This window comes from Sciurus vulgaris (assembly GCF_902686455.1).
Source record: "Sciurus vulgaris genome assembly, chromosome: 16".
Taxonomy (NCBI): domain Eukaryota; kingdom Metazoa; phylum Chordata; class Mammalia; order Rodentia; family Sciuridae; genus Sciurus; species Sciurus vulgaris.
The window spans coordinates 5210275-5222920 of NC_136477.1; the positions used below are offsets into that span (position 1 = coordinate 5210275).

A 12646-nucleotide genomic window follows, 5' to 3' on the forward strand; every position below is an offset into this window, starting at 1 on the left:
AGCATCTGCACAGAGCCTATGCACATCCTCCCACAGACTTCAGAGCATCTCGAGATAACTTAGGGTATCTAACACAATGTAAATGCTAAGTAAATGGTTGTTACTGTTTAGGGGGAAATGACAAGAAAAAAATCTGCACACATTTGGTGCAGACATGATTTTTTTCTAATATTTTCAATCCATGATTGGTTGAATCTGAGATGTGGATCCCAGAAATACAGAGCATCAGGTGCAGGCTCAGAGAGGGCAAACACCTAGCATTAGGTACACAGCAGCAGCTGGTGGAACAAAGGCCAAGGCCAGGGCTGGCACTCCTGCCTACCCGGGGTCATGCACTGGAAAAGTCCGACCGTGCCCCCAGTGCCAAGCAGACCCAACCACTTCAGGTTGTCACGGAGACTTACGATAATCTGTCACGTAGAAATAGGTGGCCTCTGTCCAGGAGCCATTGCCTGCCAGGGAGGTGGCCCGGACGCGCACGCTGTAGTTCCCTGGTGACAGCCCACGCAGCCTGCAGCCCCTCTCCAGTGCAAAGTGCTTCCGGGAGACACAGAGATGCAGCTCCTAGGGGGAAGGAGACAGGGGCAGCTGAGCTCTGCACATCTGGGGCACCTGCACCAGGTGGGGACGTCACAGCCCGGATCCAGCTCAGGTGACACTCAGGTGCAAAAAGCAGAGAGAGCAACACAGGGCGGCCTCGAGGACCGAGGAGCTCTGGACGACAGCGCTGTGGATCTGGAGCCGGACACTCGTGGGTCACAGCCAACTCCGCAGAGTCTCCCGAGGCTCCCGACTCAGCCCCGCCTGCCCTGGATCTTAGGTCTGTGGTCCCTGTGGTGCAGGCAAGGACACAGGGGCTCAGACGGGTGTTGGCGGACATGCACCATCAAGTGCCTGACGCTGAACTCTCACTCCGTGGGGCAGATGCGACTTTGCCACGGACGCGTGAGGACAGCCACCGGCAAATCCGTACCTCCCACAGACGGGCCGGCCCAGTGCCAACCGGGGACGGCGGACACCGAGAGCCGAGCTTCACACACGTCCCCTGTGGTCAAACACTCTTTCAAAACCACCTTGCTTTAAATTGACAATTTAATGGTCGGTATTCATGTGACATCGTGTGCACGCACCCTGCGTGGAGAGATGAAAGCGGGCCAACAAACACCCGACCCCTGGCGCTGAGGTTCTTCCTTCGAGAACGTCAGATGTATGCTTTTAAGTTTGATTTTTAAAAATCAGTGGACACATTGTAACTGCACGCATTCAGGAGGTCTGGGGTGGTGACTCAGCACGTGTCTGCGACCTGTCACCTCAGGGTGGCCAGCATTTGCATCTCCTTAAACATTCATCCTCTGCGTTGGGAACTGCAAACCCTCTCTCCCAGTTCCTTTTAAAACATGGAATAAGCTGCAGTAAAAAAAAGTACAGTCGCCCTCCTGCGTGTAACCAGTAGAATTTATCCCTCCTACCCTGGGTTGCTGGGGGACCCGTGACCACACCTTCCTCTCCCTCCACTCCTCCTACCCCACCCCTGTTCTCTGGTATTTTGAAATATCCATCATTCCGTGTGGCTGCTTCTCGGTGAACCTATTCCTCTAGATGACACTGTGCCCCCTCCCGTGACCATCTCTCCTTATTGTCCTTTTGCCCTTTTCCGCATTTTAAATGTAAAGGTGATTCTCAGCTCATGAGCCAAGAGCAACAGGAGGCAGGCCACGTCCAGCCTACAGGACATGTCGGACCTCATGGCTGCTCAGAGGCAGGTCAACCCTTGGACTTCTCCTTGAGGTCACCCTCCAGACCACCAGCAAAGGTAGAGCTGGGTGGCAATGAAGGGCCCCTGGAGGTCGGTCATTTCCGTCTTCACCCACACCTGCCAGCCTCTGCCCCAGCAGAACCAAGCAGGCTCGATGTCCAAGGACAGGTAAGAAAGCCCTTTCCTTCCGTGGCACTGGCTCTTCATATATTTTTTTCATCATCACGAAAAGAGTTGGAGCCAAACGTCCATTAGGAAAGGACATAAATAAAGTGGGGCCCACACCCCAGGATCGCCCGTAGCTAGAGATAAACCAGGGCTCCATGGGAGAGAGGGGAGGCTCTCCCGCTCTGTCGGTCAGACCCGCCAGCGTCAGGCCCACACTCAAAAAGGTTCCGGAACAGCTCCCCCGCCCAGGGTTAGCCAGGCGTGTGCAGAATGGGGCGGGAAAATTTGGGGGGAGGAGGGGGAGGAAGAGAGAGAAATATAAAATCTCCGGTGCTTATCATGTGACAAGAACAGCAGGAAAACAAACTGGCCCATTGGCAGGGGCAGGGGCGGGGAACTCTGGTCCAAAGGTTTTTCCAAGTAGAATGAGTCACCAAGCAGAAGGGGACAAATAAGCAAATATAGACATGCAAGGGCTGCTATCCGGGAAAGGGGCAGGGCCCTCCCTGCCGCCCGTGCCCACCCAGACCCCTGGAGCAGCAGGAGCGGGAAGGGGAGGGAGAGACCCAGAGCCTGATGAGCGCTCCCCACAGACCCCACAGCCCAACCAGCCGGGCCAGGACCCACACCCGACCGAGGGCAGAGCCGGTCGCGTGAAAAGTTTGTGCAAATAACAGAAAGAGAACAAAAAATCCAAAAGGTAGTAGCACGCCAGGCACAAAACACAGTCCCCGTGTCACCACACACCCCGGACTCCTGGAAAAGCTCTCCTGTCCACCGAGCACAGATGGATTTCAGAGAAGACCTGCCTGGCAAGCCGGTGGACGCAGACCTGAGGCGGGCACGGCTGAGCGGGATGCCGAGAGCCGGGCAAGACCAGCTTCCGCCACGACAGAGCCGCGGTGAGCTCTCGCTCACCCAGACTCATTACCACTCCACCGTAACACCTCACCTGGGAGAAGCGCCGTCTTGGCTCGAGGCCACCTGTCCATTCAGCTCGCAAAAGGGAAGGAACAAGTCACCTTCCACCAAACGCTGGAGAGAACTTTGCAACTGCGCTAAGCCCTACAGCAGACCCCACGCCCCGACGAGGCTCCAGGTATTGAAGGTCAGCCACAGTCCAGGATATTTACTGGAGAATTCCAGCAATACACAATGCATGCTTTAAATAGCTTCTTAGAGCATGCCGTTATGATCTGTTTTATTACCAGTTAGAGTTGGCAACCTCTCCCTGTGCCTAACCTGCAGGTTAACTTTATCACAGGTACACACGTGTGGAAACCCCAGCAAACGCAGGGTTCGGTCCTTACCAACCCCAGGCATCCGCCGGAGGGCTAGAGACGAATTCCTCAAGGATGGGGCTACTCCACGCCCCTCCGGCAGTATAAATTATGTGTATATGAAAATATAAGGTTTCACGCTACCTTTTTCTTGATCGAAATGTTAGGCGATTAAGGACAAAGTTGAAAATAATCAAGTAAGTGTCTACGGAAATGTTTTTTGACCTCTCACTGTCTCCTGAGAATCGGAATGACCGCAACCACAAGAGCACAGCCAGGAGCATCAAGGTGCAACCCACAAGAAGGAGTCCTGGATCCAGCCATGCCTGAAGCACTTTCAACTGTTCAGTCATGGAAACAAAGGAGTTTTTCCTCTGTCTTAAGCTAATTTAAATGGGGGAAAGGGGAGTTCTTAATGGCTGGTGGAAGATGGGGGTTAACGGCACAAAGGGCCTAAAATCCAGAGACTGTAATCTCAATTTTTACATTACACTGGACAAAAGTCTTTCCAAACACCATTTTTAAATGGCTGCACATACACGGGTTTTATGGATGTGCCATATTCTGTATCCGCTCCCCAGCAGAAAGGCACCCTTCAAATGACTTACATCCTTCTGCTAGTGATGAGACTCTTGTTCATGAAGCCTTTTCCCTGTTATTTGAATGTTTGTGTGTGTCCCCCGGGGCTTTGTGTGTTGAAACTTCATTCCCATTGAGAGGTAGTAGGAGGGTAGAAACTTATTCTGACCACTGTGTTTAGAGGTGGGCCTTTTGGGGGTGAGTAGGATTAGATAAGGTCATCGGGGTGAAGCCCCAGGGTAAAATACTGGTGGCTTCACGAGGAAGAGAGAGACAAGACGCTCAGACATATACAAGCTCCCTGCGTCTCACCATGTGATGCCCCTGGTGTGGTTGGGACTGCCAGCAAGAGGGCTGTCACCAGATCCAGCCCTTTGAACCTCCAGAACTGTGAGCTTTATAAAAACCTCTTTTCTTTACAAAGTTACCCAGCCTTGGGCATTTGTCTACAGTAAGGAAAAGGGGACTAATCCGGTCCCCTACTCCAAATCTGGAATATTTTTTAGGACATGTGGGATTAATGCTTACAGGATAATATAAGTGAACCACACTTCCCTGTATCTATGGAATCATGAGCAGCCCCCTCCCATGCTGATTCTGGGCTTGGCCACAGGATACGCTTTGGCTAGCGGACAAGAGGGCTGGAGGGGCGTGCTCTTCCTTGCCTGGACTAGCCTACCGAGAACACTTGAGTGCCCCGTGCCCCAGGTGAGCCACAGACATGCCAGTGAGACCACCCAGCCCTAGTCAAACCAGCTCAGGGCAAAGGAAACACCCAATGAACCCTCAGCATTGAGAGAAAGAATGAATGCCCATCGTTTTTGACCTGTGTCTCTGGGGCAGCCTGCTACGCAGCAGAAGTTCACTGAAACATCTTCAGCTATTAAGCCCAAGAGCTAAATCGCTGTGCAGGTAAAACTGGCATTTTACCCAGAACAGGGAAACTCCCAGGCAAACAAAATGTGATAAAGAAACAAAACTTCAGCGGCAAAATCAAATCCTATGCAGCCAGCACGCATTGTGGAGTCAGGCAAAGGACAGCAACTCATGAATGTGCACCTGGCGCAGGAGGTCTGTGGGGCAGGGAGGGACGTCACCCACCACTGGGGACAAGGCTGAGCGGTGGCGGGCTGACTCGCCTAGCATGTGTGAAGCTCTGCGTTAGATCCCAGCACTGCGAACAAACATTTCTCCAAGGGCTGGGGATGCAGCTCAGTTGGTGGAGGCTCCTCGCAAGCACAAGGCCCTGGGTTCAATCCCCAGCATCACAATTAAAAAAAAAAAAAAAAATTCTTCAATAAAAAAAAATGATCATTTAAAAAAGGCAAATCAGGCCATTTGTTAAGCAAATATGACGACCCCGCTCAGTTGGCAAAAGATGACTAAGAACACTTCTATTTTCCAGAATTTACTCTTTTAGTGAGGACCACAGAGTCTCCGTGCGTCTTTGGTCTTTTTCACGAGTCTCTGCAGGCCGCGGTGTGCTGACTCCATTCTCAGGCCCCATTAAAGTGGGTTCCAAGAGTGGATGGGGTCCCTGGGAATCCCCGGCGGAGGCTGGCCTGGCTATGGGAGGACGCTCTCAAATCAGACGGTGCTGCCCCAGCCCAGGTGAGGTGTGGGTCAACTCTGAGCCACAGACCAGAGGCAGCCCCCATCTAACCCCAGGACCAGCTGACGGCAGCGTCAGGGACTGAGGGCAGATGGGAGCCACGCGCTGGCGCGACCGCTCGTCTCTGGGCAGCAGAGCCGCAGCTGTGAGCCTCAGGACAGCATCTGGGGCACACCTGGGCCAGAGCTGAGGCTCGGGGGTGGGGGGGGGCAAGCACAACGGACCCCTACCTCGTCGCCGTAGCGCCGGTAGCTCACTTCATACAGCACGATCAGACCATTGGGTTCCCTGGGCTCTTGCCACATCAGGTGAACGACGTTGTTCTCGAAGATCTCGTGGGTCACAGGTCCAACGATGTCATCCGCTTTGGCTGTAAGAAGCAGCACTCAGAGGCTGGAAGCAACTCTGGTCAAACCCACCATGGCCGCCCGACGGCTTCACAGCCGTGAGCTGGGCTTGTGTGGGACGGACGGCCCCCACCCGTTTCCTCATCGGAAAACGGACCTATGAAACCTCCCGGGGTGGTGGGAAAGAGTCCCTGGGTCACCTTCTTCATCGACCTTTTCTGTTAGGCCATTTCAGACTCGCCACACGTTGCAAAAACAGCAGAGATTTCCACGACCCTTCATCCAGTTTTCACCAATAAAACTCCCACACGCATCATCCACGGGGGTCGATGAGCGTGGACGTGTGAGGGGACTGGCTCCAGGGCCCCCTCAGACACCCAGATCCACAGATGCTCAAGTGCCTCCCACACACAGAGGGACAGAATCTGCACAGACCCTAAGCAGTATCCCCCAGGTACTCCGACCCCCTGGATGGTTGTAACATCTAACACGATGTCCATGCGATGCACATCGTTATTATGCTGTGCTGTCCATGGAATAATGGCGAAGGGAAATCTTTTTCCTAGACGTTTTTCATCTGTGGTTTTTCATCTAGACGTGGGGATGCAGAACCCTTGGATAGGGAGGACCCACTGTACGTTATTAAAACTAGGAAACTGACCCTGATGGCCTGTTACTGACTAGACTGCACTTTCATTGGGGTTTAAATAGACCATCATGGGAAAAGCACTTTGAACACAAATGACATAGACATGCTTAGATAAATCGACTCATGTCTGGAGGATCCTTGTGACAAAAATGGATTGTCACTCTGCACGCCTTTTCAACAAGCAATTCCAACTCAACACATAGGTTTGAAGAAAATAATTGGACAAGTGTATCAAGCTGCTGATCTAAGTGTTCCCTGTCAAGTGGGACGTTTCAACACAACCACCGGCAGACCACTGCAAAAGGACTTTAAACCAGACACGATGGCCTGCTCGCAACTGAAATACCATGCAACCGGGCACACGACACAGCTCAGGAGCCCAAAAAGTGAGTTGAAAGCTACTTTTAGGAATATTACTCAGCCTTCAAAAGGAAGGATGTTCTATAATACACAAAAACATGGAAGAAACACCAGGACATTGGACTGAGTAAAATCAGCCAGGCACAGAAGACCAGGTGGCCGCACCCACGGGAAGCCCCTGGAGTCAGCCAATCCACAGAGACAAGAGGTAGCAAGGCAGAAGCCCGGCTGGGAGGGGACAGGGGTCAGCGTTACATGGGCCAGAGCTTCAGTGTGGGGAGAGGAGAGCTGCGGGGACAGATGTGGGGGCTGCACAGTGTCAGCGTGCTTCACGCCCCTGGACCACGTTTGTCAGTGAGCCTGCTAAGATGGTAAATTTCATGTTATGTATATTTACCATAATTTAATAAAATCAGAAAAAAAGAACAAAAATCATTTGTATAGTATGAACCCATCTGAGTAAATAAAGTTGTGGAACAATACACAAAGACTAATCAGGGTTCGCCTCAGGTACTCGGGTAACTAAATTTAACCTTTCTTACTACATGTGATGATGAATTTCATATGTCAGCTTAAGGCATTGTGCTCAGATATGTGCCAAAGATTATTCCGGGTGCTTCTGCAAAGCTATTCTTTGGATGAGATGAAAATTTAAATCAGTGGATTGAGTAAAGCTGATGACCTGCCGTAACGCAGTGGGCCTCTCCTAATCAGTTGAAGACCTGAGTAGAACAAGGGCTGAAGCTGCCCAAGCAAGAAGGAATTCTGCCACTGATGGTCTTTGGGCCTGAACTGTGACTCTTCCCTGGGGTTTCCAGCCTGCTGGCCGACTCTGCAGATTTTAGATTTATCCAGACTCCTAAACTGCATAAGCCAATTCCTTAAAATGAACCTCTCCCTCCTTCCACACAAGTGTGGCTGTCCTCCTGAGAAAGGAAGTGATGTCTGCACAGAACTACGCACACCCTCCGGGGGACTTTAAATTGTTTCTAGATGACTTTAAAAACTTGTAACATAAATGCTGCAGACACGGTTGTTATATTGTGTTGTTTAAGGAGCAATGGCAAGAGAAAACATCCGGACAAAAAGTTGTAGTTCAGTGGTACAGCACTTGTCTGGCATGTGGGAGGCCCTGGGTTCAAGTCTCGGCACCACATATAAACAAATAAAATAAAAGATCCATTGACAACAACAACAACAACAAAAGAGAATTAAAAAAAGTCAATACAGCTGGGCACAGTGGCGCAGGCCTGTAATCCCAGCAACTGGGGAGGCAGTTGGCTAAACTGTGAAGACAAATAGTATGAATTAATCAAAAAGAGATACTGCGTGGTTCCACTGATAGGAGGACCCTATCCACAGTCATGGAGACAGACACACACGCCCTGGCGATTCCGTCTCTCTGCGGGGCTCTGACACGCCAGATCCGTGTTTCTTAATCTTACCCTCATTTTCCTGCCGCTGGTGTGTATTTTCTACTGTTTCCACCACGGCAGGAGGAAGCCTGGAGCCCAGAGTGTGCGGACAGCCTGGGCGACACGCCCAGAACGCACAAACCAGTAACAACACAGCCCCCCAGGAATGCACGGCCTCCCCCTGGCGCCCGAGCCCGCGGCGCCCACCTTCGGGCATGGTGCGCGCGCTGACGTAGGCGGCCACGCTGCACCTCTCCTCGGGGGCGTCCTGGTTGCAGGCCTGCAGCTCGATGCGGTAGCCGGTGAAGTGGCGCAGGCCCGAGATGACCAGCGACTCCTTGTTCACCACCTTCTCAAAGGGCCTGTGCTCCTCCTGGCTGGCCGGCTCGCTGGGGGCGCTGCTGGGGAGAACCAGGGCTGTGGGCGCCAGCTCCGTCACGTTCGCCACCATGCCAAGGGACCTGCGCTTCCGAGACGGCCTGTAATGGCAAGAGGACACACGTGGGCACGCAGTCACCATCTCAGAGAAGATGATGCTGGAGAATCCAAGCCGAATCATAAAGGATGGGGTGCAGGGGGTGTGGATTAAAAGGCAGATTGCCAGGAATTACCAGGTAATTACTGTCAGGCCTGGGTGGCTCTGGGGCCCTCAGTGATAGCCACACTCCCATTTTCCCCTCAACATGCTCAATTCCAGGTTTTCAATTTGCAGAGAAATAGGCCACCAGGGTCCGTGTTAAAAAACAAGATGCCCCAAGCAGGTAAGAGCCCAGCTATTCAGGAGACCTGCCACAGGGCATTTGCCCGGTGGCCCAAACTGTGACCCACACCATCAGTTTCAACTGGAGGAACACATTTCCTCATTCTTGTGAGTGTGGGGCACTGTCACATTTGAGGGACGGAGCTTCAATTCCAAGTAAAAGAATCTTATCACAGGGTTGAGTCAGGGCAACTTGGAGAAGCAGGATCCAGCTGGCGTGCTTCTCCCCACCTCTTAAAGAAACATATGACGGAATTAACGATGAGAGCCAACACCTCTCAGAATCCTAAAGAAAAGGATAGGGAAGAAATGCAACTGGCCCCGGCTTCCTTTGAGCAATCATCTCTCCTATGAATATTCTGTTGGCTATGATGAGGCTCAAGCCAACTGTGCGACTCTCTTGGTCTGCTGGAAGCATTCGTGAAATATTTTCCTTGAAACATAATGTCCCGAGTAGGCCAGGCCTGCCGTGTTTTCTCTCTTGGTGTCAGGGGTTTCCCCAATCACAAAGGGAGCACGCGCTCCCTGCAGAAAATCGGAAACCTTGACTGTCTACAAAACAGTCCACTGAGTGCCTGAGTCGTCCTTCACACGACCAGCCTCCTGTTTATAAGAGTCTTCTCGGGGGGGCCAGGAGCGTGGTGAAAAGTGCTCCCAAGTTTGTTTTACTACTACGAATACTGCTTTCATCTTTCCGACGGTCTTATTGGTTCCTAAAAGTAGACTCGTAGAAGGAAATGTACTCGGTTCAAGAGGATGTGAAGCCTTTCTTGTCACACGTGGCCGCACCGTTGCCTGGGAACTGTGCTCACTGGCACTTCTCACCCTGGGGGGCCCGTGAGCCCGCGCTTCGGGACAACCTCGGGCCCCCTGAGGGTTAAGAGTTAAGGGTCCCCCAAGTTTCAACCTCAGAGCATCAGCCACTGTGTTGGCTGCATCTCTTCGTTGGGCTGCTGGTGATCGCTTCTTCCTGGGTGGGCTCTTCGTGCGTCTCCAGGGAACCGTCCCTCTTCGTCCTTTGCCTGATTTTCTGTCCATCTCTAGTGCCTTCCTTACTGCGACTCCCACGGTCCATTCAGACATGTGGCTGTAACGTCATTTAGACATCTGGCTCTAAGGTCATGTATGCAAGTTCAAGGGTACCGACCTTTTACCTATCATTCCGTAAGATCTACCCCAGCTTGCTGCTTGCTGGAAAGCTTCTTCAAATGGTTCAAAACATGCTTGTTCACATGAATTTGTAAAAATTTATGCATCATTAAAAAAAAGTCTTTGTTGTTACCTTTATAGCTAATTCTAGCTATAAAGGGCTATAAAGCTACCCATGGGTTATCATGGGTGTACTCAAGCTTTATGGCAATTTTAAGAGGGACTTTTCCCCTATTTTATATTCTAACTATCATAAGTATATACTAACTTTGGATTTATTTATAGTGTATCTACTTTCCTCGAATGCTCGCTTATTCTGAAGTTTTCATGGTTGGTTTTCTTAGAATAAACTAGAACGGGAGTTGGCACATCTTTCCCATAAAAGGCTGGATTGTGCATGTTTGGGTTTCACAGGCCTACACCCTCTGTGACGGTGCTCAGTCTGCCATTACTGCTTAAATAGCTGTGGATAATACGTGGACAGGTGGATGTGGTTGTCTTCCAACACAAGTTCATTTACAGAACAGGCAGCAGCGGCTCAAGGGCCTCAGCTGACCTACCCTCAAACTGGGCGATGTGCACAGCTCAATGATTTTGTTACCCACACTCTATTTTTTTTTTTTTTTTTTTTTTTAGTTTCCTTCCTTTTTTACAGCTAATACTGGGGAAGGGGTCCAGGGCACTGTGTGGGCTGAGCCAGTGCTCTAACGCTGGGCTGCACCCCAGCCTCTCATGGGCGGGTCTTTGCAGTGCCAACTTGTTTCATGTCTTATTGCATTGGCCACATGCCCAGAGAAATACTCACTGGGAATGATGAGACTGGGCTTCCTTGTTTTTTTTTCCTAACTCTAATAAGAATAGTTTCAAGAATGATGTCAGCATGGCTGTTAGGTAATAATTATCTTGAAGAAGTATTCTACTCCTAATTTTATAAGAGTCCTCTTTCCCCTTCTCCCTCTCTAAGAATTTTAAATGAACATACTCACTGTCCAGAGAACTTAGAATATGACTCTTTTCTTCAGATCCTAGTATATGCTTTCTAGATTTTTTTGTTTTTCCCTTCGATTACATTTATTATACACTTGGTTAATATTGATTCCCAATACATTTATATTTTTTAATTTTTACAAATTTTTTTTCATAGTGCTGGGGATTGAACCCAGGACCTTATGCTTGCAAGGCAAGCACTCTACCAACTGAGCTATCTCCCCAGCCCTAATTTTTACAAATTTATCTTCTTAATTCATCGAACCATTTACAGCCACTAATCTGTACTAAAGCCAAGCTTTGGCAAGATTCAACAAGATACATGACATCTACATTTTCATTACTTTTCAAACAGACTTGGATGGGAGTTTCAGTTTCTGCTCAACTCAATAGATATTTAAGGGACAGCCTTCATTTTCTGTTCCAGCCTTGGAAGTTACTTTCAGCTTTCATTGTTCTTTCATCAGAAAATGTGTAGCTGGGAAACGAAACCTACCTTGGGGTAAGTCACTGAGATTTGCTCTGTGGTGTTTTTGTGTCCAGAGACCAGCAGCATTCTGGGTGGAAGGGGAAATGGCTGTGGAGCCGAAGGTACCTCCAACTTAACAGGAGTCAGAATATTACAGCACAGGCACAAATGAGCCTGGAGAAAAGAGCCAGGAGCTCGGGACTCACAAACAGCACCGAGGAACTCGAATCAAAACATCTGGGACAGAATGGTCTCCTCCAGGGGCTTCAGGGCACGTCCAGGAGAGCCTCAGCTTGTTAGACGCAGCCTCGTTTCATTTCTCGCCACCTGAAGGTTCGTGGGGCCCTTGCTCTGGCAAGTCTGTCAGCACCATTTTTCCAACGATTCAAGTGATTTTTTAAGAACTATTTTAAGCCTAGTTAGGTATTTTGTACGAGACGATGCTTTTGCCGACTTCATAGTCTACAGTACAGCGTGAACATGACCTTCACACGCACTGGGAAACCAAGTGTGGGACTTCCTTAATGTCCACACTGGCTTTACGGCCACCAAGGAACCAGTCCTACGACATTTCCACAGCCTCCCTGCATGCCACAGAATCACATCCAGGAAAGGGCCCCATGCAGAGTATGGACTGCGTCCTCCACTCTGCAGAGGTGGCGGGTGTCCCACAGTCTCACAGGACGCCCTGGTCTCAGGCAGGGCTGCCTCCACCAGACCCACCTGACAATGTCTGGAGACTCTTTCGTTGCCACCACTGGGGTGGGCGGGGTTCCGGGACATGGAGTGGGTGGAGGCCGGAGCTGCTGCCCAACTTACCACAGCGTCCAGGACGGGCCACTCCAGAGAACCATCCAGTCCCACACACCCACCAGGGATGAGTGAAGAACTCCAGGGGCCAACGCCACACAGTTCAGGACCTTCTGAACTATGGATTATATTCCAAATGGCCACTAGGGGTCAGAGGAGGCCACGAGGTACCTAGATACATGGGCGCCCTCTGCTAAGGGAAGCCCTGCGCTTGGCCCCAGCTGTCCTTCCTGTCTCACCTCAGGTCCCCCCAGTGCGGGCCTTCCCCAGGTTCTGGGGTCTCCCCCTCCTCCAAGACCGCCCTC

At 50.9% G+C, this 12646-nt stretch overlaps 1 protein-coding gene across 3 annotated transcripts in view; it reads right to left on the bottom strand.

Moving 5' to 3' along the window:
• Positions 1-12646, bottom strand: part of INSR (insulin receptor) — a 123620-nt gene that overhangs the window by 10245 nt on the left and 100729 nt on the right. For all 3 annotated transcript variants that reach the window (XM_079116205.1, XM_079116204.1, XM_079116206.1), the window contains 3 exons: positions 8374-8645; positions 5626-5765; positions 405-564 (listed from right to left, as the gene is read on the bottom strand). In XM_079116205.1, the coding sequence (XP_078972331.1) occupies positions 405-564; positions 5626-5765; positions 8374-8645 (572 nt within the window). The remainder of the gene's footprint in view (positions 1-404; positions 565-5625; positions 5766-8373; positions 8646-12646) is intronic.